Below are 25,953 nucleotides of genomic sequence, written 5' to 3'. Positions count from 1 at the left end.
CGGTCATATAAAGTTTGGTAGAATTGCATGAAGTGTATTTAACAAAGGCTGACATTTTCCTTTGCAAAGTAAGGAAAATAAATGTAGGCTGTCTGATATCGCCTAGGCCTACTCTACGCCACTACGCGCTGCATTGAACAGTCTTTTTTGCGAGCAGTGATTAAGTTATATTATTAGCCTAAATTATGACTATCCAATGTAATCATCACTTTCAGAATAGAAGGCTAGAAGTCTGAAAATGTGAGAATACTTTGTTATAAAGGTGGATTTTTATGATGATAAATTAGCTTCCCCAAACTTGAAATCCACACGCCACGTATGTTAGCGTAACTGCCCACATTTTACTTTTCTTCAGGCAACAAGACGAGTAACAAACAGCACATTCACAAGCCTATGTCAATCTACTGTACTCCATAGTAGAAAAGTTTACCTAAGCTTGTCGGTCTGTGCGAGAAATAAATAGTCTATTCCAAACACTCTTAGACAGTTGTGGGACGATAGATCCCAAATTCATACAACCAGTAGGCCCAGGGTTCATCCCCCAAAATATAAAAAAGCAATGAGGCTCATGCTACAGATCAGAACTTTTAGCATACAATTTAGATAAACTGTTATTTCTTCACATTTTAAGGCAGTAGGCTACATGCAAATGTTCGTTCCATAATGCAATTAGCAGGAAAACACCATTTGTGAGGGGTTTCATGTGACAGAGATGAAAATATCCATTAGACATTTTGAACGAGGGGACGTCTAAGTATGCAACAACTAGCATGGCTTGCTAAAATTACTAGGATTCTGCTTTTGGCTACTGGACAATAAAATACATTTGATTTGAAAACCAACAGAACATGAAAGGAAAAAGGCCACTGGTTTCAGTGGCATATGGAAGTCTTTATAAAATAATTGCCTGCACGTTTGGTTGGATTTTGGCTCGGATACTTGGAAGCAAGGTAAGACATGCCTCATATGTAGTAAAACATTCAGGTTTCAAACAATTAAGTATATGTTTTCAAAATGCATACTGCCTCCAGCTCATTGCAAAGTGGTGTGTGACGCACTGAAGCCTGCCCAGTTGCCTATACACTTGATTGGCGAATGGGAACTGTGCTTTAATTACCAGTTGAGAAATAAAACATTAAGCTCTTTTTAATCATGGCCCGCCTAGCACCGCCTGCCTGCCCTCCAGCAGCTCAAGGTGAACGTGGTGGGGACTGGGAGGGAGTCGCAGTCCGGGGATGGAGAAGGAGCGAGTCATGGGGATGGTGGGGTTTGTGTGTGTGTGTGTGCGCATGAAAGATGTTCTATCCTTCCCTTATCTAGGTAGGCTTATGTTAAACAATTCTAAGGTCTTGTCCAGATTTGCCATTTTTTTATCAGACGTTTTAGACAAGGGTCATTGTTTTTGTGTCCATGAATGTCATTGGAAGGTGTTCTGTCCTTCCCTTATCTAAGTGTATTTAACACATTCCAAGGTCTTTTCCAGATTGCCTTATTTGAATCAGAAGCTCTATGTAAGTCTATGTTTTTAGGTCTATTTTTTTTGTGTGCAATACCAAGGCCTTGGCCGGATTGCCATCTTTGAAGTTTTCGAGAATGTTCAGTGTGCCATTTTGTGAACTCAATCATTACAGAAGTGATATGCGTTGCGATGACATTTTATTTAGCGTAATTTAAAATATTGATGCCGATTTAATTCCCTGCTTCCCCTTATCAGTATTCAATTAATAGCAAACTGTAGAAGCGCGTAATCATTCATTCGCTTTTGCAGCAAACCTAAAGCAAGTAGCTTTTCAGATCTGTTTTTCACCAGCAAATTTTTGTACAAACTTCTCCTGTATTAAAACTTTGAGACTTTGTCTGATAAATAGGCCATACACAACCAAGAGAAAACACAAAGAATGTAGTGTTGACACTGCCTTAGAACATTCCATCAATACCACCCCCTCCACACTATACCGCAAGTGCACTCAAACACACACCATCCACAATGCCCTGCAACACTGTCCTTGGTAATATCGCAGCAATTACCATGGTTGGATTCAAGGACTACATGCATTCTCTCTTCCCTTCAACAGTGCCTTACAAAGAGAAATATGTAGCTAACCTTCTTTTGTAAGGGCTAAGAATTGCCAGATCGATGATTAAAAAGGCTTGTTTACCTCAGTTCTTTGGGGAATTAGAAGCTTTCTTCAAGGCCTCATCGGGAAAAAATTAAGCAATATATAATAACGCAGATAAATGAATGTAGTCAATGGTGTATTCTGTAGATTGATGAGTGTGTGATTGCCATACCAATATATTTTTTGTCTTTAGTTTGGCACTCCATTAAATGCCCTCCAGGCTTAGAGAGAGCTTGTACACTACAGTTGGAGAGAGCCTTGAGCTGGCTGAGTGAAGTCAGCAGGTGTCAGTCAATCTTCAGATGTGCTCAGAAAGCCTGGCTCTCGGTGGGGTTCTCAGCTCTTTTCAATGTTTCAGTCAGACACCACCTCGTCAGCCAGGCCTCTGCTCAGCCTCCCTCAGTGGATGACTCATAACGCCCTCCTCCTGGTTGCATCCCAAATGGCACCCTATACCCTTTATAGTGCACCACTTTTGACCAGGGCCCCTAGGGCTCTTGTCAAAAGAAGTGCACTATATAGGAAATATAAGGTGCCATTTGGGAGACAACCCCTGCTTTCACATCCAGACCCAGGATCCCCCAGTAAATCTGCCCACTGTCCCTACCCAGCGCTCAGAACACAGCTAATCCACCCCTGTCTAAAACAATACAAGGATATGTGTTCTTCTCTCTACCGTGCTTGTGGACAGTTATGTCTTGTGGGACTCTTATATTGGCATTAAACCTCTTTGAAAAAGACAGGCTCTCTCTCTCTGGACGTGTCCAAAATCTGTCTTGCCTACTACGTACTGTGTACTAATTGTACTACCTACTATTTAGAACATACATTTTTGTGAAAACTAATGCAGTAAGAAACATAAACATACTAGGCTTACCCATCCAGAGAATGCGTCATCTAATGCGCAATTGCATTGATGCCCGACATTATCTCATTATCAGCTATTGTCAAACACACGTGAGTCTAGGAAGATGATTCTCTTCCTCTAAAGTGTGCAGCAAATTCTGCAAGATGAAAATACTAAATTAATATAACATCCTTGCATTCAAAACCTATATTTGAAATTTCACTTCATATAAAAACATCTTATTTTCGCATACCTAACATGCCTAGTATTTTGAAGGCAAGTATGGGTATTCGAACATGGCCACGTTCTTCTTTGTCTGTTGCTGTAAGCTCTGTCAGACAGTCATGTGTGAGGACCTCTGTGTCGGGTGCTTTCTGGGAAATGATGCAACAAGCATCATTATCCCTATCATCACCTTTTTCATATGGAAGTTGAACACACGTGATACACCTCAACACCAGACTCGCCACAAGCTCAGCATTACAGAACTCGAGTGTGCATTGGATCCGAAGTGCTAATTTTCTGCTGAATTACACCAGACAGAATTAAGTCCTTATTGGTACCTCAGGCTCCCGTTGCATCCCAGATCGCTTTGCAGTTGTGTAAAATTCAGTGTAGTGTTTTCATTCATCATTAAGCTTCTAAGCCAGCAACCATCCTGCCTATATGTAGGCTACATATCTACCTCAAATACCTCGTGCCACTGCACATTGATCTGGTATTGGTACTCCCTGTATATACTATAGCTTCTTTCTTGTGTATTTTTATTCCTCTTGTTTTTTTTACTCTGCATCGTTGGGATCAGGCTTGTAAGTAAGCATTTCATTGTAAAGTCTACACCTGTTGTATTTGGCACACGTGACCCAAAAATGTTTTATTTCATTTTGATTTTAGGTATCACTTTAGGGCTGGAAGAGTGGAGGGTTCAGGCACTGCTGGGGGATATGTTCAGAGGCATAATGGAAATGAACTCTTTGCTCTTATGTTGGAGGAAGGGATCGGCTCCCTGCCTCCACATGTCTGCAGTAAGTGGATGTGCCACTGCCACCACCTTCAATTGGATTTGCAATACAACATAATCACTCATCTTGAATACTGAACTGTTTGGTATAAAACTCATCCTGAGTCAGCAAGTCTTGGACAGTCACTTGCCCAAGATCAGTTTTGGATACACACGGTGTCATATCATCACTTTCAGTGATCGCTACACTGAACTGACCAAATCAAATATGGCAGTGTGTGTACAGCATCTTGCTCATGAATTTCTTTAATTTGATGATGGTTTTATTGAATCCATCCATCAAATCCAAAAGTCCTCCGCCGCAGCTTCATACACTCTAACCTTGTTTGACTCGAGGCCAGCAGCCTTGTTACTCAGTTGTCCCATGCGTTCTCATGTCAGGTTGTGTATTTAACAGGGAGGCTTGACCAACTGAGTCTATATTCTTATATAGCGAATGGACTGCCATACCAATTGAGCCACACGGCACCCCATCTTAGTCTGTGTCCCAAATGGCAGTCCATTCCATTTATAGCGCACTTATTTTGACCAGGGCCCTGATCAATAGAAGTGTGCTATGTGGAGTGAAAGTTGCAGGTATGGAAAATTGCAGGTATGGAAGAAATGATGAGGCAAAACAGTATCGCAGTGTTATGAATTCTCCCTCTGTATGCTCATGGTGTACGTGTCGTGATTCTGTGAAAGTCTTGGTGGTTTGCTCACAGCCGTCAGATGGCTTTTAATGCTGAGCGTGATTTACTGTGCTTTTACTGATACAGTAAATGTGTTTTTTCCCCTCATTGTGCATGACGTCTGGATACGTAGTATGTCTCCATATACACTTACAACACTAGAGAAAAACGTACTTCCGGTTTTGTACACCAGGTTCAAACAGCTGAAAATACAATATTTTTGTTTATTGAACATGTATTTCACAGTGGTTTAGATGGTACAATGATTTTCTGAAATTAGGCGATCTATTCAAATTTTTGCAACACGGACATATTTTTGCACCTTTAACTAAACATTTGGCAGTCTTACGGCTTGGGGGTAGAAGCTGTTCAGGATCCTGTTGGTTCCAGACTTGGTGCGTCAGTACCGCTTGTCATGCGGTAGCAGAGAGAGCAGTCTATGACATGGGTAGCTGGAGTCTTTGAAAATGTTTAGGCCCTTCCTCTGACTCCACCTGGTATAGAGGTCCTGAATGGCCCTACCCTCTGTAGATTAGAGTGAATCTTTTTTTWTTTTWTTTTTTGCAGTGGGCCTGTACCACTGAACTACAACCACTATTCTATAGAGAGCTTATCTTGTGTGTCTCTCTATAAGACTGTCCCCTAATCTGACATAGCCAGTGCAGTGCTCCGGGAGCAGCCATTTGGAGCTGCTTTTTATACGCTTCAGAGGAGATTGAGTCTTTTGAAAGAGAATAAGGTGTCACTATTCTGTGGTAGATGTTAACAGCTTGTTTCCATTCTTAAGCTACTGATTAGTGCTCAGTGCAGATATCTCATAAACACCCCCGTTTAACACTTTTTTTTTTTCCTTAGGTGTGATTTCGTCACTTCAAATGTGAGATTCTCTGACGAGAAATTCAGTTTTGTATCAGATTGTTAATTAATTAATGTTTTGGGCTGATTCTGCAGTTTTATCTGAGAATGATCCATGTCAGGATTCTCCCCAAAATTTATTAAGAAGGTGGTGCTGCTGAGTACGGCCGGGGGGAGTTCCCAGAGGTGGGCAGTGCCCCCCTTTTGGAATCAGAGATTTCTGAGTTTTTGAACACATGTAACTACCATTAAAAAAAAAAAAATTATACAAATGTACATAGTGGCACAGTCAGTCCACAAGGTGGCACAGCTCCTCTCTTACCTGCTTTGGGGAGAACCCTGCATAATGATATTAATATTTTGAGTAACAGATTCTCAGGCGATAACAGACAATTTACATGCAACTGCATTTATATCAGATAGACCGTCACACCAGCTGTGGCTCTGAAATTACATCAGAGCCTTTTTGTTAATTGTACATTATTTATTGAATGTGTTATATGTCAAAATCCTCCAACACTCTCACTACTTAATTCAGAGGCTGGCTGCCTCTTGAACTACTGTCTTCTCAGCCTCAGAGCAGCTTCCTCTGAGAAGACGGGGCGGGGCAGCTGGCAGCTAGGAGCAGGGATGTGATCTTGAGTGCGTCCCAAATGGTACCCTACCCTCTACGTAGTGCACTGCTTTTGGAATAGTGTTTGTAGGGTGCCCTTTATCTCTAGAATGGTTGCCGAGCACCATTCCCGGCTCGTTCCCTGTGATTGTTACCTTCACAGCCTTTGTAAAACATGCTTTTATTATATCTGGTACAGCGTAGGAGTTCAGGGTTGATGAGAACCAAGCACTCAGGGACAGATCATTCAATAAAGCTTGGAGGTTGCAGTGGTAGCTATTATTTTTTTTTATGGGAAATGGGTGTGAAAAAGAATGGTGAGCTGTGCATTGTAAAATACTACAGATCATCAAGCGCCTTACATGACGTTATCACCCACCATTGTATTCGATCAAGGCGTAATTAGGACGTTTGTTAATATCAATATTAAACGGACCAGCAGGATTCTTGATGGTAAGTTCTTCATATGCGATTTGTTGCGAAGGTGTGCGCTGATATCAGACCTGTGGTCTGCAGGGAGGGATAGAGAGGTGAAAGAATGCAGGGAGGCCATCTCAGTACTCATCTCTAAAACAAAAGCAATTTAGGGCAAAGGAGTCCATACTAACAAAGGGAAACGGAACAGATAGATCCAAATAAGAACTGTACCATAGAGGCTCAAAATAAGGAAAACAAAAAAATTTAACTTATTCAACAAAGATCAAGTGTAGTATATTAGAATAATAAAGCAAACTGGATGGAATATGGGGGAAAATGCACCAAATTCTTTTTTTAATCTTCTGCATAGAAATGCTACCGAAAATAATTGACTGAAACTTGTTACAAATGACAGAGTCACCTATGATTCACCAAATAATATTTTGAAAGAGGAAGCTAAGTACTTTAAGCATATGTTTTTTTCGCTTCTCCATCTCCTCTAACTGAAGCTAATTGTATGGATTTTTCCCCTATTAATTAATGCCAAATTAACAGCCATACAGAAAAACTCATGTGAAGGTGAAAGTACAGAGGAGGATCTTCTTGATGCAATTACAGCCTTTAAGTCTAGGAAAACTCCATGTCTGGATGGCATACCAGTTGAGGTACACCAAACCTTTTTTGATATACTCAGAGGACCGTTATTAGCATATTTGAACCTGTTTGGGATAGGGGGCAGCATTTTCACTTTTGCATGAAATGCGTGCCCAGAGTAAACTGCCTGCTACTCTGTCCCAGATGCTAATATTTTCATATTATTATTCGTTTTGGATAAAAACACTCTGACGTTTCTAAAACTGTTTGAAGGATGTCTGTGAGTATAACAGAACTCATATGGCAGGCGAAAACCTGAGAAAAATCCAACCAGGAAGTGGGAAATCTGAGGTTTGTAGTTTTTCCAAAGCTTGGCCTACCGAATACACAGTGTCTATGGGGTTAAGTTGCACTTCCTAAGGCTTCCACTAGATGTCAACCGTCTTTAGAAACTTGTTTCAGGCTTCTGCTATAAAGGAGGGGGGAATGGGAGCTGTTTGAGTCAGTGGTCTGGCAGAGTGTCTCAGGCTCGTGACGCGCGCTCCCGACAGAGTTAGCTCTCGTTCCAGTGCTTTTCTAAAGACAATGGAATTCTCCAGCTTTAACATTATTGATGATTTATGTTAAAAACATCCCAAAGATTGATTCCATACATCATTTGATATGTTTCTACGACCTGTAGCGGAACTTTTCGAGTTTTTGTCTGGACCTCTAGTGCTCATGAAGATAGATTACTGGGCTGAACACGCTAACAACTAGTGGCTATTTGGACATAAATTATGGACTTTATGGAACAAATCAGTCATTTATTGTCGAACTGGGATTCCTAGGAGTGCATTCTGATGAAGATCATCAAAGGTAAGTGAATATTTATCATGTTATTTCTAACTTCTGTTGACTCCAACATGGCGGAAATTTCTTTGGCTGGATTGGGCTCTGAACGCCGTACTCAGATTATGCTTTTTCCGTAATAAAAAAAAAAAATCTGACACAGTGGTTGCATTAAGGAGAAGTCTATCTTTAATTCTGTGAATAACGCTTGTATCTTTTATCAATGTTTATTATGAGTATTTCTGGGATTTCTGTGGTTATCTGCAAGATCACCGGATGTTTTGAAATCAAAACATTACTGCACGTAACGCGCCAATGTAAACTGAGATTTTTGGATATAAATATGCACATGATCGAACAAAACATACATGTATTGTGTAACATGATGTCCTATGAGTGTCATCTGATGAAGATCATCAAAGGTTAGTGATTAATTTTATCTATATTTCTGCTTTTGTGACTCCTATCTTTGGCTGGAAAATGGCTGTGTGTTTTTTTTACTTGGCTCTGAACTAACACACTTCAGTGTTGTGATGCAAAGAATTCTAGCAAAATATATAGCGCATAGAATTAAAAAAGGTTTTGTCGGACATTATTCATTCTAATCAGACAGGTTTTTTACATGGACGATACATTGGAGATAATATAAAGCAAGTACTGGAAACAATAGAACATTATAAAAAATCGGGCCTGCTATTCATAGCAGACTTTGAAAGGCTTTTGATAAAGTACGACTGGAGTTTATATTTAAATGCCTGGAACATTTCAATTTAGGAGAATATCTTAAAATCATGTATAGTAACCCTAGGACTAAAATAGTAAATAATGGCTACTTCCCGAACTGTGAAGAGGAGTAAAACAAGGTTGTCCACTATCGGCATATCTATTTATCATGGCCATCAAAATGTTAGCTATTAAAATCAGATCCAACAATAATATCAAGGCATTATAAATACAGGGCTCAAAAACAAAGTTGTCATTGTACACTGATGATTCGTGTTTTCTTTTAAATCCACAACTTGGATCCCTCCACAGCGTCATAGAGGATCTAGATAATTATTCTAACCTCTCTGGATTACAACCAAATTATGATAAGTGTACTATATTACGTATTGAATCACAAAAAATGCTACTTTAACTTTTCCATGTATTTTACAGTAAAATGGTCTGATGGTGATGTGGATATACTCGGTATACATATCCCAAAATAAATAAATTCTCACTCCATTACATTTTTATAGAAAGTTAACAAATTCATAAGATCTTGCTACCATGGAAAGGTAAATACCTTTCTATTTGTGGAAAACTCTTTAGTCATATCCCAGTTTACCTATTTGCTTATGGTCTTGCCTACACCTAGCGAACAGTTTTAATTATATGAGAAAAAAATATTCAATTTGATTTGGAACGGCAAGTCAGACTAAATTAAATGGGCCTGTTTATATAATGAATATGAATTCGAAGGGCAAAAATGATTACATATTAAAGCATTAGACCTCTCACCAAAGGCTTCAGTCATTCAAAAGCTATACTTAAATCCAAACTAGTTCTCTAGCAAATTAGTAAGAATCTCACCCTATGTTCAAGAAAGGCCTTTTTTCCTTTATTCAGATTACAACCTCTCACTTTCAGTTATTTGAAAAGGAAATCATTTCCCAAATATCGCTATTTTTAAAACAAGCCATAGAAAATTGGTTGCAATTTCAATTTAATCCACCAGAAAGACAGAACAAATAATACAACAAATATTGTGGTTAAACTCAAATATACTAATTGATAAAAAATAAAAAAATTAAAGGTATCTTCGTCAATGATATCATAAATACGACTGTTGGAGTTATGTCATACATGCAGCTAACTAAAACATATGGAAATGTCTGCTCTATCCAAAATTACAACCAACTAATTGCAACATTACCGCAAAAATGGAAGAGGAAAGTGGAAGGGGGAGAAAGTAAGGAACTTGTCTGTCGGCCCTGCATTAAAGACCATAATTGGTTGAAGAAAATGTTGATAAATAAAAAGTATATCAGTTTCATTTAAGGACCAAAAAAATGACAGCCGTGCCATATAGAATGCTTGGGAAGAGATTTTTGACATACCGATTCCATGGCACATGGTTTATGAACTGATACGCAAAACGATGCTGGATTCAAAATTTGTAATTTTTCCATTGAAATTATTACACAGAATTCTTGCAACCAACATAGTATTATTTATATGGGGGATACAACCTTCACAGCTCTACAGATTCTGCTGCGAAGAGGCAGAATCATTAGATAATTTGTTTTGGTACTGTCCATATGTTGCTTGTTTTTGGTCACAGGTTCAGGAATTGCTGAAGAATATCAATATTTACCTGGAGCTAACCGGGCAGATAGCACTACTGGGCTTTCTGAAAAGTCATAGTCAATTGATCAATAATATAATACTTTAAGCAAAACAATTTTTTTTAAATTTACAATCTGTAGAAACCATGAGAATAGAAAGGTTCAGAGCTTTTGTGACTGACCCACCGCCACAGTTGAAAAATATATGGCAAATAGAAATCCAATATGGATGGTGTTAAGAGATAGGTGGGATGGGTTGAATGGAGCTGAGGTTTGGGACTAATAACAACAAGATAACTAATGTAAAACATACTGTGCCTGTAAAACGTATATAGGTTAAGATCTTTTTGAAAGAGCACAGTTTGGAAGATATGGAAAATAGAAATCATACCGGATGGACATCATACATATATGGGAGAGGTTGAGGGTAGAGGAAAGTGTTGTTGTTCACTAGTTTGCTCCAATTGGGGGAGGGGTGGTAGGGTTGGAGGGTAATAAAGGAAATGTATACAAAAAAATCAAAAATATTTGTATATGCATGTGTGTGTGTGTGTGTGTATACACTACCGTTCAAAAGTTTGGGGTCACTTAGAAATGTCCTTGTTTTTGAAAGAACATTTTAAAAAATTGACCATTAAAATAACATCAAATTGATCAGAAATATAGTGTAGATATTGTTAACGGCTGATTTTTTTAATGGAATATCTACAAAGGCGGACAGCGCCCCATTATCATCAACCATCACTCCTGTGTTCCAATGGCACGTTGTGTTAGCTAATCCAAGTTTATAATTTTAAAAGGCTAATTAATCATTAGAAAACCCAGCTGAAAACTGTTGTTCTGATTAAAGAAGCAAAAAACGGGTCTTCTTTAGACTAGTTGAGTATCTGGAGCATCAGCATTTGTGGGTTTGGTTACAGGCTCAAAATGTCCAGAAACAAAGAACTTTCTTCTGAAACTCTTCAGTCTATTCTTGTTCTGAGAAATGAAGGCTGTTCCATGCGAGAAATTGCCAAGAAACTGAAGATCTCGAACAACGCTGTGTACTACTCCCTTCACAGAAAAGCGCAAACTGGCTCGAACCAGAATAGAAAGAGTGGGAGGCCCCGGTGCACAACTGAGCAAGAGGACAAATACATTAGTGTCTAGTTTGAGAAACAGGCACCTCACAAGTCCTCATCTGGCAGCTTCATTAAATAGTACCCGCAAAACACCAGTCTCAACAGTGAAGAGGCGATTCCGGGATGCTGGCCTTCTAGGCAGAGTTGCAAAGAAAAAGCCATATCTCAGACTGGCCAATAAAAAGAAAAGATTAAGATGGGCAAAATAACACAGACACTGGACAGAGGAAGATTGGAAAAAAGTGTTATGGACAGACACATCTAAGTTTGAGGTGTTCGGATCACAAAGAAGAACATTCGTGTGACGCAGAAAAAATGAAAAGATGCTGGAGGAGTGATTGACGCCATCTGTCAAGCATGGTGGAGGCATTGTGATGGTCTGGGTGTGCTTTGGAGTGGGTAAAGTGGAAGATTTGTACAGGATATAAGGGCTCTTGAAGAAGGAAGGCTATCACTCTTTTTTGCAACGCCATACCTTTTGGATGGTGCTTAATTGGAGCCAATTTCCTCCTACAACAGGACAATGACCCAAAGCGCAGGTCCAAATTATGCAAGAACTATTTAGGGAAGAATCAGTCAGCTGGTGTTCTGTCTATAATGGAGTGGCCAGCACAGTCACCGGATCTCAACCCTATTGAGCTGTTGTGGTTGCAGCTTGACCGTATGGTACGGTACGTAAGAAGTGCCCATCAAGCCAATCCAACTTGTGGGAGGTGCTTCAGGAAGCATGGGGTGAAATCTCTTCAGATTACCTCAACAAATTGACTAGAATGCCAAAGGTCTGCAAGGCTGTAATTGCTGCAAATGGAGGATTCTTTGACGAAAGCTAAGTTTGAAGGACACCATTATTATTTCAATTAAAAATCATTATAACCTTGTGACAGTCCATACGTCAGGACTACCAGGCATGATGACTCCCTGCTGTCCCCAGTCCACCTGGCCTTGCTGCTATTCCAGTTTCAACTGTTCTGCCTGCGGTTATGGAACCGCCACCTGTCCCAGACCTGCTATTTTCAACTCTTAATGATCGGCTATGAAAAGCCAACTGAAAATTATTCATGATTATTATTTGACCATGCTTGTCACTTATGAATATTTTGAACATCTTGGCATAGTTCTGTTATAATCTCCACCCGGCACAGCCAGAAGAGGACTGGCCACCCCTCACAGCTGGTTCCTCTCTAGGTTTCTTCCTAGGTTTTGGCCTTTCTAGGGAGTTTTTCCTAGCCACCGTGCTTCTACACCTGCATTGCTTGCTGTTTGGGGTTTAGGCTGGGTTTCTGTACAGCACTTCGAGATATTAGCTGATGTACGAAGGGCTATATAAAATAAACTTGATTTGATCTTGACTGTATTTCCTTTTGCAACTCATTTCATGTATGTTTTCATGGAAAACAAGGACATTTCTAAGTGACCCCAAACTTTTACGAACTGAACAATTCATGAATCATATTATAACTAGGAAAATATATTTAATTGTAAAAAAAAAAAAATATTGCATAAACCAATGGCGATAAATGAACGTGTAGTTGGAGAGGGATGATGTAACGATTCCTGTGACCACTGACAACGCTAGACATATTGTAAATGCAGTTGCGCTAGCTGGATTGGGCCACAGATAGGATGCTTTGCTCACGTTATTAATCTAGCATCTCAAAAAGCTATGTCAGTGAATCCAATCTCTCGCCTCCTAGCCAAGACCAGGAAGGTGGTATCCTCCTTTCATAAAAGCACAACTGCTGCTCATGTTTTCAAGACACAACAGGAGATGCTGGAGCTGCCAAACCACAAACTAATTCAGGATGTCCCTACTAGATGGAATCAAGCCATGACATGGTTGAGAGATACCTTGAGCAGAAAGTTGCGGTGTATTCTACACGGACTGATCAAGCTGTGAGGAAGAATGTCAAAGATATTGTGTCTTTGTCTGAAAATGACATAAGACTAGCAGAGGAAGTGTGCAAACCTCTCAAAACATTCACAACACTGATATGCACTGAGCGCATTCCATCAGTTTCCATGGGCCTGCCTACGAAAACAATGATCCTGAAATCAACGGTGGCATCTGATGAAGATGAACCCGCAGTAATGGATGTCAATGCTGCTATCAGAGTTAACCTAGAGCCTAGATATGCTGACCCTGATGTCCAAGACTTCTTACACAAGAGCACCGCTTTGGACCCCCGGTTCAAGTCCCTGCTGCACCTGGATGCTGCTGCTCGTCTGAGAGTCTACAATGAACTCACAGCAGAGATTATGACCATTATACAACAGGTATTTATTTTGTTAAATGACATTTATAATTTTTAATTAATGATTTAACAATTAATTATAAAGTAATAATTGTAATTGTCATAATAGTGTCTGATATATATTCTAACAACAAATTATGTTTTTAAGCCACTTCAGAGATAGTAATTTTCATCTAATTTAATTCTACAGGTCAAGCCCTCTCCAGAGATGAGACGACAGGGGTTGTCCTCCAGAAAAGAAGTCTGCCGTGGGCTGTTTTTGAGGAGTTGTTCACGTCCCAGGAGCAGGGAACCAAGTCAAAGATCAAGGTCATAGAGGAGCTGGTGACCTCATACAGGGAAGTGGACTGTATTCCCCTGGATGCTGAGCCACTTACATGGTGGAAGACCAAAGAGTTAATATACCCTCATGTTGTCTTTTTAGCAAGGCGCTACCTGGGACCTCTGTTCCTAGCGAGAGGGTATTCTCCACAGAGGCTGACATTGTCACAGCAAGCCGATCTATGCTAACTGCAGATAATGTAGATAGACTGATCTTCTTAAACAAAAACTTGAAAATCTGAGTTTTAATTCTTAAATGTTTTAAGTAACCAGTCTCAAGTGGTCCTATTTTTGTTTAAGGCACTGCTATGTGACTTAATTTGATATATGCTGCTGGACTATGCACTCTTTTGAAGTTCTGTTTTAAATGAGGCTGCTGGAGGTCATTTTGCAGGGCTCTGGCAGTGCTCTTCCTTGCACAAAGGCGGAGGTGAGAGTCCTGCTGCTGGGTTGTTGCCCTCCTACGGCCTCCTCCACGTCTCCTGATGTACTGGCCTGTCTCCTGGTAGCGCCTCCATGCTCTGGACACCGCTGACAGACACAGCAAACCTTCTTGCCACAGCTCGCATTGATGTTGCCATCCTGGATGAGCTGCACTACCTGAGCCACTTGTGTGGGTTGTAGACTCCGTCTCATGCTACCACTAGAGTGAAAGCACCGCCAGCATTCAAAAGTGACCAAAACATCAGCCAGGAAGCATAGGAAGCTGAGAAGTGGTCTGTGGTCACCACCTGCAGAACCACTCCTTTATTGGGGGTGTCTTGCTAATTGCCTATAATTTCCACCTTTTGTCTATTCCATTTGCACAACAGCATGTGAAATTTATTGTCAATCAGTGTTGCTTCCTAAGTGGACAGTTTGATTTCACAGAAGTGTGATTGACTTGGAGTTACATTGTGTTGTTTAAGTGTTCCCTTTATTTTTTTGAGCAGTGTATATATAAATAAAAAAAGATTGCAGGGAGGATTGCATGCTCGTTGTTGTTTTAATGTTACTCAGCCCTTCTCCGACCCAACTATGATTCATTACTGTGCCACTGTGAAATTTAAAAAATATACTGACTGAAATTTAAAAAATACACAATTTGTTTTTTAAATACACTGACTTCCATGGCATGAAGATGGGTACGCCATTTTACCTTTTGTCTCTCCGTCGAGTGCAACGCTAGTCATCAGGTACAGTAGTTAATCCTTCCTTCCGCTTGACGTCTCCTGTGGAAGCCTGATAGATCTCCTAATAGGACTGTGTGATTTCATCTCCTCCGCAGGCCTTCCAGGCGAAGGCTTTGTGAATCCTGCCTTAACAGGTTTAGCATGAAAGCCGGGGCTGCTGGGCTGCGGCCCCCTCTCTGTAGCTTCCAAGCAACCATAGCTCCAAGGGAACTTCCTCTATGGAGGTGGGTGCGTTGGTGGAGGTCTCCCTTGGCTCATCTCTCCTCCACCTCGTGTTCACCTCTCCCTGTCTCCCTCTTTCAATCTCTCTCTCAGATGGCTTGGAGATGCAGTGGAGGTGGTGGGTGTACTATGGTGTCAAAGAACTGAAAGGGAACTCCAGATAGACCGGTGTGCCTCCTACATAGAGTTGCATCATAAAGACAACAGCAGTTATTTTTTGTCTAGCTGGAAGCAGAATTATTTTATTCTTTATGTGGAAGTAGAACTTCAGTATGGAACCGGAATGACTCACTATTATTCCATTCCAGGTTGACCCTGATGCTTCTCTTTAGTGGTAATAGTCACTGTCAATTACTGTCTTGGGTTATCTACTGCCAGCTGAAGGAACCATTACCACTACTTTATCTAATTTTCCAACTGTGGCAATTGGCAGGTCTTCACCACTTCGCCACCGAGCAGCCATTCTGATAGAGGCTTATTTCATTATTTCCCCCTAACGCATTCATTGCATCTTAATAGTGTTTGACGTTAGAGAATTTGACTCTGAAATCAATTGCGCCTCACGATAAAGAAATCTGTCTGGTGCAGGTCTGTTGTGATGAAGCATTGTTTCTAAGTAATCAGCGGATACCTCACATTTCCTACGTGTTGACTGTGCCTCGGCTTAGGCAGCTTGTTGACAGCCTCCTAATCTCACCTTTCCTCTCATCTGTGTTGTTCCATGTCATTTCAGCAAGCCATGACACCCACCCTCTCAGATTGTTCTGAAATCGTTTCTGTAGTTAGATTTTTTTAATATTATATGAATCCTATAATTTAAAATTGCCAATTTGGGTGCAATCAATTAACTTAATTTCTCAGAAATAAAATTATATTTAAACAATGTAATACAATGTAATATAATGTAACAGGAATGCTAATGTTATCTGTTTCTTTTTAAAATTTTATTTTTAATTTTACCCCCTTTTTCTCCCCAATTTCGTGGTATCCAATTGTTAGTAATTACTATCTTGTCTCATCGCTACAACTCCCGTACGGGCTCGGGAGAGACGAAGGTCGAAAGCCATGCGTTCTCCGAAACACAACCCAACCAAGCCGCACTGCTTCTTAACACAGTGCGCATCCAACCCGGAAGCCAGCCGCACCAATGTGTCGGAGGAAACACTGTGCACCTGGCGACCTTGGTTAGCGTCCACTGCGCCCGGCCCGCCACAGGAGTCGCTGGTGCGCGATGGGACAAGGATATCCCTACCGGCCAAACCCTCCCTAACCCGGACGACGCTAGGCCAATTGTGCGTCGCCCCACGGACCTCCCAGTCGCGACAGAGCCTGGGCGCCAACCCAGAATCTCTGGTGGCACAGCTAGCGCTGCGATGCAGTGCCTTAGACCACTGCGCCACCCGGGAGGCCCATGTTATCTGTTTCTAACTACAGAAATGATTTCCGAACAATCTGAGATGGTGGGTGTCTCAATCCTCTTGTGCTTTTTGAGGTGGAACGACCTCTCTCCTTTCTTCTCATTCCCCCTCCTGACTTCAGAGTGCAGAGGCGCCATCTGAAGTACCTCTGTCTCCTAGCTACAGGCTCTTGTACCATGCACACAGCCTAATCCTCAAACTTAAATGTCAGATTCTGACAATACAGAGAGAAAGACTCTTCATTCTCCATGATTAGTTACGATGACTATTATGATGACTAAGTGTCACTGACTCCAGTCACGCAGCAAGTATGATACAATAACTGGTGATGACAGTTCTATATGAATATGATGATTGTTGTTCTGTTCCTGCCTTGTATAATGCTGTTTGTATTTCAGCTCCGTCTCCTCTCTCTCCTAGTGGATATGAGACCTTAACCTGCCTTCTGGCTGATGCAGGACTGTACTTATAGAGGAGCAATGGCATTTCTTGTCCGTTATCCCGTTTACCACTCGTGTTATAGCACTTATGGCACATGGAGAAAAATCAAGCCTGGCTAATTGTTTGTAAACCAAATGAGATTGTAAAACTACGGATACGAAAGAGAGGCAAGAAGGACTCTGATCTCCCTTTGTTGTTCACCTCTTGGTCGTTTTCATGACTTACGTTGGCATTAATTCACGCTCTGGTTCTTGTAAAGAGACTGCAATGTGACATTTGGAGATATTTTAGCAGCCACCACCCGTGGTGACATTTTGAAATGTGTCACGCATTGTTGACTGTTTTCAGCGTTTGTTCTGTGTTTTGAGTCAAATGCTGTTTGCGTAGATAATGAGTATATGATGAGCTGCCATGGCAATGAAATTGAACTCCACTTGAATATCTATTTCACTGTTATTTATGGACATGTAAATGTAGTTTGTTCACTACAATGGTAGTGTTTGCATGCAGGGTACTTTGTCTGTCTGACTTGTCTGAAAGAAAGAATCAGTGGTGGAAGAAGTACCCAATTTTCATACTTAAGTAAAGATACCTTAATAGAAAAGTAAAAATGAAAGTCACCCAGTAAAATACTACTTGAGTAAAAGTCTAAGCGTATTTTACTTATACTTAAGTATCAAAAGTAAATGTAATTGCTGAAATATACTTAAGTATCAAAATTATAAGTGTTAAATACTAAAAATCTATATATTAAGCAAACCAGACGGCACCATTTCATTTGGTTAGTTATTTATTTTTTACGGATAGCCAGGGGCTGTCTCCAACACTCAAAACATAATTTACATATTAAGCATGTGTGTTTAGTAAGTCCGCCAGATCAGAGGCAGTAGGGCTGACCAGGGTTGTTCTCTTGATAAGTGTGTGAATTGGAACATTTTTGTCCTTCTACATAAGTGCTTTACACCACTGGAAAGATGAATGAATGAACTGAACTGTGAGTTGAGTTTATTCGTACTTTGAGGCTGCTGTACAGTGCCCATATTAATAGCAGATTGGCATTTATTGGGATGACTCATGTACTGCAGGCAGCTCTGTAAGGTAGTCACTAGCTGGCACATTCACAAAATCTTATTTTAAACCTAAACCTAACTTTAAGCCGAACAATTTCCACACTGCTAACCTTATGCCTAACTTTAAATTAAGACCGAAAAGCACATTTTTGTTTTCATGAATTTTTACGATATATAGCACATTTTAGTAGAATTCTAGTAGAAATCGCTCTGCCTCCAGGATAAGATTCATCCCAATAAACTGCATATTCATATTAATAGCTTTGGGCTGTATCTGTCTCTCCCATCTGGCAGCTGTCTGTGCCTCTGTTGAACAGCCTGGCTGGCTGCTTGCGTCCCTCCCTTCCTCCTCTAGGCTTTTTACCACAAGGCCCCTGCTTGCTGCTACCACCTCGCATCAGGGCCAACATCACTAATAATAATACAGCCAGCCTGCACGTCGCCACAGGCTGCTCCAACTCCGCTCTTTTATATTAGGCTACACAGTGAAACAGCTGATTGTGGATCTTCTACAGATGCACCTTTGAGAGCCTTCTGTCGAGCAGCATCACCGCCTGGTAAGGCAACTGCACCACCCTCAACCTCTCATGGCTCTCCAGAGGTTGGTGTGGTCAGCCCAACGCATCACCGGTGGCACACTGCCTGACCTCCAGGACATTTACAGCACTATGTCCAAGGAAGGCCAAGAAGATCATTAAGGACCTCAGCCACCCGAGCACAGGCTGTTCACTCTGCTACCATCTAGCAGACAGAGACCGAAAGACTGAGTAACAGCTTCTATCACCAGGCCATCAGACTGTTGAACAGCCATCACTAGCCGGCTATCTACCCGGTACTCAACCCTGCACCTTGAGGCTGATGCCTAATGTATATAGAGTCATTGAATGCTGGCCACCTCATATTTTGTTTATATACTGTTGTTTACTTACTGTGTATGTATATACTGTATTTTCAAACAAAGCTCATCCTAATATTCAGTGCATTCGGAAAGTATTCAGACCCCTTGACCTTTTCCAGATTTTGTTAAGGTATAGTCTTATTTTAAATTTGATTCAATTGTTGTTGTTTTCTCATCAATCTACACACAATACCCGATAATGACAAAGTAAAAACAGGTTTTTATCATTTTGTTGTAATTTATTACAAATAAAACCCTGAAATATCACATTTACATAAGTATTCAGACCCTTTAATCAGTACTTTGTTGAAGCACCGTTAGCAGTGATTACAGCCTTGAGTCTTCTTGGGTTTGACACTACAAGCTTGGCACACCTATATTTGGGGTGTTTCTCCCATTCTTCTCTGCAGATCCTCTCAAGCTCTGTCAGGTTGGATGGAGAGCGTTGCTGCACAGCTATTTTCAGGCCTCTCCAGAGATGTTAGATCGAGTTCAAGTCCGGGCTCTGGACTCCTGCGTTGTCTTGGCTGTGTGCTTAGGGTCGTTGTCCTGTTGGAAGGTGAACCTTCGCCCCAGTATGAGGTGCTGAGCGCTCTGGAGAAGGTTTTCATAAAGAATCTCTCTGCACTTTGCTCCGTTCATCTTTGCCTCGATCCTGACTCCCAGTCCCTGCCGCTGAAAAACTTCCCCACAGCATGATGCTGCCACCTCCATGCTTCACCGAAGGGATGGTGCCAGGTTTCCTCCAGATGTGGCGCTTGGCAATCAGGCCAAAGATTTTAATCTTGGTTTCATCATACCAGAGAATCTTGTATCTCATGGACTGGGTGTCATTTAGGTGCCTTTTGTCAAGTCCAAGGGTGCTGTCATGTGCGTTTTACTGAGGAGTGGCTTCCATCTGGCCACTCTACCATAAAGGCCTGATTTTGGTTGAGTGCTGCAGAGATGGTTGTCCTTCTGGAAGGTTCTCCCATCTCCAAAGATTAACTCTCACCTCCCTGACCAAGGCCCTTCTCCCCCGATTGCTCAAGTTTGGCCGGGCGGCCAGCTCTAGGAAGAATCTTGGTGGTTCCAAACTTCTTCCATTTAAGAATGATGGAAGCCACTGTGTTGTTGGGGACCTTCAATGCTGCACAATTTTTTTGGTACCCTTCTCCAGATCTGTCTCAGGGCTCTACGGACAATTCCTTTGACCTCATAGCTTGGTTTTTGCTCTGACATGTGCTGTCAACTGTGGAGCCTTATATAGACAGGTGTGTGCTTTTCCAAATCATGTCCAATCAATTGAATTTACAACAGGTAGACTCTGATCAAGTTGTAGAAACATCTCAAGGATGATTAATCAAAACAGGATGTACCTCAGTTCAATTTTGAATCTCAAAGCAAAGGGTCTGAATACTTACATAAATAAGATATTTCTGTTTAAAAAAATTTGCAAAAATTTCTAAAACCTCTTTTTGCTTTGTAATTATGGGGTATTGTGTGTGTATAATAAGGCTGTAACACAACAATATGTGGAATAAGTCAAGGAGTATGAATCATTTCTGAAGGCACCATCTACTTTGGATTGTGATGTTTTTTTGTTTTTTTTCTATTTGTTGCTAGCCATTCTACTGCACTGTTGGAGCTAGTAACACAAGCATTTCGCTTCACCTGCTTTAACACATGCAAACCTGTGTCGAGACCAAAACTTGTATTTTATTTAAAATGTTCTACAATTGTTGTCACGGTTTTCAGCGTGAGACTTAGCAGTATTGTGCAGACTTGGGCTTTGTTGTCAGCCAGTGTCACTTAGATTCATCCCCACAGTGTTTGATTCAACATGGACTGGGTGCTTCTCATCCTCAGGATACAAATCCTTCGACTATTAGTGCATATTCCCCACATGCACGATTCCTTTTGAGTTTAGGCTATATGCTTACTCTATAATGTAAGTCATGGTCATATTAGTACTTCAAGGTAAATCTTACATTCTTACTTAGTCCTCTTTGTTCCTGGAGGAACATAGGGTCTGTACTGAAGATTTCCAATGCTGTCGACCAAATTCTGTTGTGACCATAAATCTTAAACTAAACTTTCTGGCCCTGAGCTTTAACGCCTAACTTATACCACTCTAAATGTTCTGCTCTTGGCCGCTCTTCATTTGAAGACCATGTTCAGCTAGCTGATTATGTAGTACAGCTTAATCTCAGATTAATATCGTTTTTACAGTAGCCTATCTAAGTCTCCTCTCCTGGGGATGCCTCAGCCAATATGGTACTGTAGATTGTCTTTCGCTGAACATCTGTCATCCTTAATCGAGGAGCTGAACAAGCCTCTCTTTTCCTGCCATCATGAGCCTAATTATTCATGTGGTCTGTGCTATTTCGGTCATTAACCTAAGCCTAAACTGTCAAATGGTGTGCAACTGTGCATTGATGTTTCCAACTTGATTGATGCGATATCAATCACTGAGATGAGTGCTTGATACTGATGCAGTAACACGATAGACCATACATTGTGTGTTACTGTATATTGATAGATTGGTGGGTGGAAAAGATGGCCTCCAGCATAGTTCTACAAGGATTGCTTTTCTGCGTTATAATAGAAACCATGCCTTCGTCCCAAATGGCACCCTATACCCTACATAGTGCACTACTTTTGACAAGATGGTCTATAGGGCTCTGGTCAAAAGTAGTGCACTATTAAGGTAATAGGGTGGCTTTTGGGATGCAACCCATGGTTATTATGTGTGAGCTTGTAGGAGGATATAGATGTCATTCTATTAACCAGACTCTATCTTGTTATTTCCATTCCTTGCTGTACAGTAACTGTCTGTCTGTCCTGTTGCTGATGATATTTCCTGTTGTGTTTTTCCAGCTCCTGGAAGGCAGCTTCACGTCCCAGGTCAGCCATGAAGTCGACGGCCTTATCTTCCAGCCGTGCGGGGTGAGTCTGTCTTAAACACTGTTATTTGTGTCAAAGCACTGGGCTATGTCTACAGGCTAATTGCACAGCAGCACCAAGTTTTCATCGACCTCCCTCTAATAATAAGGCAGCGGGGTAGGACTCCGCCTCAGGTTTCTGGAGAAGGTTATTTGTTGGGCTCACTCTTTCAGTCACCTCTACCTGCCCTCCTGTCACTGTGAAGGAAGGGATGCCCAAAACTGCACTCACACAGTCCACAGGTCAGACATGTGTGGAACAGCCACTGTCAGCACTATAAAAGGGTCAAGGTAGGAAGGCCATCTCTGCTTTGTGTTGGAGGGAAATCGCCTTCTCTACCAACACCACTCTTACAATGTTATGAATATATTATTACAGCAGCGGTCCCGGGGAAGATTACCCTTATATGGGGAATGAATCGTGGTCTTACATCATCTGCCTCCCTCAAGGAGGCACAGTGTCCCCTATTTGGATAGTTTGCAGAGGCGTGTTCTCCTCTGGAGAGATACAACATGGCTCTGTACATAGTAAATTAATTAGCACAACATCACCTCAGATAACCGATAGTGTCTGCACAGCGTAACCGAAGGGGTGGCATTTAGAGAGAGATACGTGGTGGAGGTAAGTAGAATCAGAAGTGGTGTGCAGCTGTGCACACCTGCAGACACTCAAATTAATTGGGTGCAGGGAGGCAGAGTGTTTTACATACAAGTTGCTATTCCGATCTGATTCAACGTCTTCTCTCTGATGCACATTGTGCGACGTGCATCAACCCCGTCTCTTCCAAATACCGTCGGAGTAATACCTTCACGAATTCTCTAGTTTGGCGCCACAGGTGTTAGACATTTATTTTCGTAAAAATATACTTTACTCAGTCTGTGCTTTAGTTAGCTGCTACGGTAGGTGTCAAACATACTATCAAGCAGTGTCTATGTATTCAACTACTTCTTCCTTTCTTGTGTTGAGGGCTGTTTTCCCCTGACCTCTCTGTGTTCTCATTTATTTGCCATCAGGAGCCTTGTCTTCTTCCTTATGTCTGTGTGTTACAATATTGATTTCATATCCCTGGTCCAGCTGTAAATCATTGAGTAGCAACAAGAAAGTGATTGATCATCACTGAAATAGCCAAACCAGGAGATGGGACTATTTGACAAAGACAACACGGATCAATAGACAGGCATAGAAGGGAAGTAAAATACATAGAACCTTTCCCCTAACTAGGAAATGAGGGTAGATTTGGACTCAAGCTAAAAATCCAACCTGTTTGCCTATATCCCTTCAGCTGAATGTTCATTCAATCAGTCGTTAGTTCACAGGTGAAATATTTATATTCCTTCTTTGGGCCGTAGAGAAAGCTTGTCCAGCCATGCACCTGCTAGAAGAAAACCAAACAATGGCCATGGCTTTTTCTTATGATCCAAGTTGTCCGATTGGATTCTCACTCAAGTGACTGTGCATCAAGGAATCAAGTTTTGCCTCGATAATAGCACTAGCCATTTAAGTCAGTCCATTTTGTCTGAAAGCAACAGCAGCCTGAGATCACTCACCTGGGTTAATTCAGAACTTTCCCCCAGCGTCTACAACTCATTATTTTGGTTTGCATCCCCCCCTCCTCGCCGTGAACAGTTTTGGTTTTGCGTCGCTCTGTAATTTTAGAAATAATAATTGAAGAATATGAAAAGCTCAGTAGCTGTCAGGTAGCAGGAGCCAGTTTCCTGGGTGTGCTGGGCTGGGAATGAAATTAGGCTGCAGAGTGCAGGTTTGGCGCGGCTGCAGCAGCCCCGCACTCCACCGGAACACACAGAGTGGCTGGCTCTCCGACGTGAATAGGCGTCTCTTTCAGGGGAGCTAATTGATCTGTCGTTTTATGTTATTAAAATCACATTGGTAATTTCCTGTTCCCCCATTATAGCCGGGTACATTGGGTGCTCCCAAATGTCACCCTATTTCGATTATAGTGCACTACCTTTGACCAGGGCGCATAGGACTCAAAAGTAGTCCACTATATAGGGTGCCATTTGTTATGCAGCCACCGGGTTTGCCTCTTTCCCACTTTGTTCTTACCCTTCTTGTTCTCCCTCATAACAATTCCATTGATCGATGATCGTCGCATATTTTTTGAACAGTTCTGGCTTAGAAATCCTTCCATTTTCTCAGAAGCCCTTTTTATGATTGGCTTTGGAGCGTAAGCCCCACTTTAGGAGGAAATAGGGGCTGTGTGGAAAATACTAATTACGGTCCATTTTCGGTGTATATCTTTTTGCTATTAAAGTCAGGAGTGTACATTGTGATAATTTATGGCTGTATTTATAAAAAAACACGTTAGCTACATTAGGTACTGTGCTGAGAGCCCTCGGGCACAATATGTTCCACATTTAAATAAACATAGAATAAAGAATATGTTTGGGAGCCATCATTGACTTTTCGTCTGTAGAAATAGCCTAGCCCTGCCTGGCTCCCACAATAAGGTTGTGTCCCAAATCGCACCCTATTCCTCACATAGTGCAGTAGTTTTGAACTGAACCGTATGGGCCCTCTTTAAAAGTAGCTCACTATGTAGGGAATAGTGTGCCTTTTGGAACACAGCCTAAGTCTCTGTCTGCATACCCAATGTTTGTGACGCTTGTATTGATGTAGCCTAGCTGAGGGTCAGAGTGCCCTCAGTGACTGATGGGTGCACCTGATAAGTTCTCAGCTCTAACTAAGAGGCGGATTGGATGCATACTGGCCTTTTCCGAGGTTTGGATGCTTATGTGGTGGTCTGATGTAGGACCCGAACTGGCCGAGCTGTCTATAGGCTTGCTGGAGGAGAGGCTGTCAGGCCGGATAATGTCCCTGAATGACCTTCCTCCCTCCTCAAACCAACAGCGAAGTTCACAGTGAAGGGGCCGACGTGAGTAAGCACTCACTGCTGTCATCATGAAGTGCTTTGAGCGGCTAGTAAAGGACCATATCATCTCCACCTTACCCGATTCACTAGACCACTACAATTCGCATATCGCCCCAACAGATCCAAGTACCACGCAATCGCCATTGCACTGCTCACTGCCCTATCCTACCTGGACAAGATAAATACTTACGTAAGAATGCTGTTCATTGACTACAGCTCAGCCTTCCAACGCCATAGTACCCTCCAAGCTCATCACTAATCTCAGGGCACTGGGTCTGAATTCCTCCCTGTGCAGCTAGGTCCTAGACTTCCTGACGGGCCGACCCCAAGTGGTGAAGGTAGGCAACAACACCTCCGCCACGATGATTTGAACACGCAGGCCCCACAGGGGTGCGTGCTCAGCCCCCTCCTGTACTCCCTGTTCACCCATGACTGTGTAGTCACGCGCGTCTCCAACTCAATCATCAAGTTTGCTGACGACACAGTAGTGGTAGGCCTTATTACCAACAACGATAAGACAGCCTACAAGGAGGAGGTGAGAGCCCTGGCGGAGTGGTGTCAGGAAAATACTCTTCCCTCAACATCAACAAAACGAAGGAGCTGATTGTGGACTACAGGAGACAGCAGAGAGAGCACGCCCCCATCCACATCGACAGAGCTACAGTGGAGAGAGTCAAAAGCTTCCAAGTTCCTCGTTGTGCACATAACTAACAACTTGAAATGGTCCCTTCATATAAAGAGCGTGGTGGAGGCACAACAACGCCTCTTCAACTTCAGGAGGCTGAAGAAATTCAGCTTCGCCCCTAAGAACTTCACTAACGTCTACAGATGCGCCATTGAGAGCATCCTGTCGGGCTGTATCAATTTTACCGTACGCGACCGCATGGCTCTCCAGAGGGCACACTGCCTGCCCTCCAGGATGTC

General features: G+C 41.8%; 1 protein-coding gene across 1 annotated transcript in view; it reads left to right on the top strand.

Annotated features, from left to right (window-relative positions):
• rngtt (RNA guanylyltransferase and 5'-phosphatase) overlaps window positions 1-25,953 on the top strand; it is a 148,124-nt gene that overhangs the window by 76,582 nt on the left and 45,589 nt on the right. Inside the window, 1 exon segment of the mRNA XM_023999893.2 lies at window positions 22,074-22,142. Coding sequence (XP_023855661.1) covers window positions 22,074-22,142 — 69 coding nt within the window.

The sequence above is a fragment of the Salvelinus sp. IW2-2015 genome, linkage group LG14 (genome assembly GCF_002910315.2).
Source record: "Salvelinus sp. IW2-2015 linkage group LG14, ASM291031v2, whole genome shotgun sequence".
NCBI lineage: Eukaryota > Metazoa > Chordata > Actinopteri > Salmoniformes > Salmonidae > Salvelinus > Salvelinus sp. IW2-2015.
This window is presented reverse-complemented; position numbering and strand designations above follow the sequence as displayed.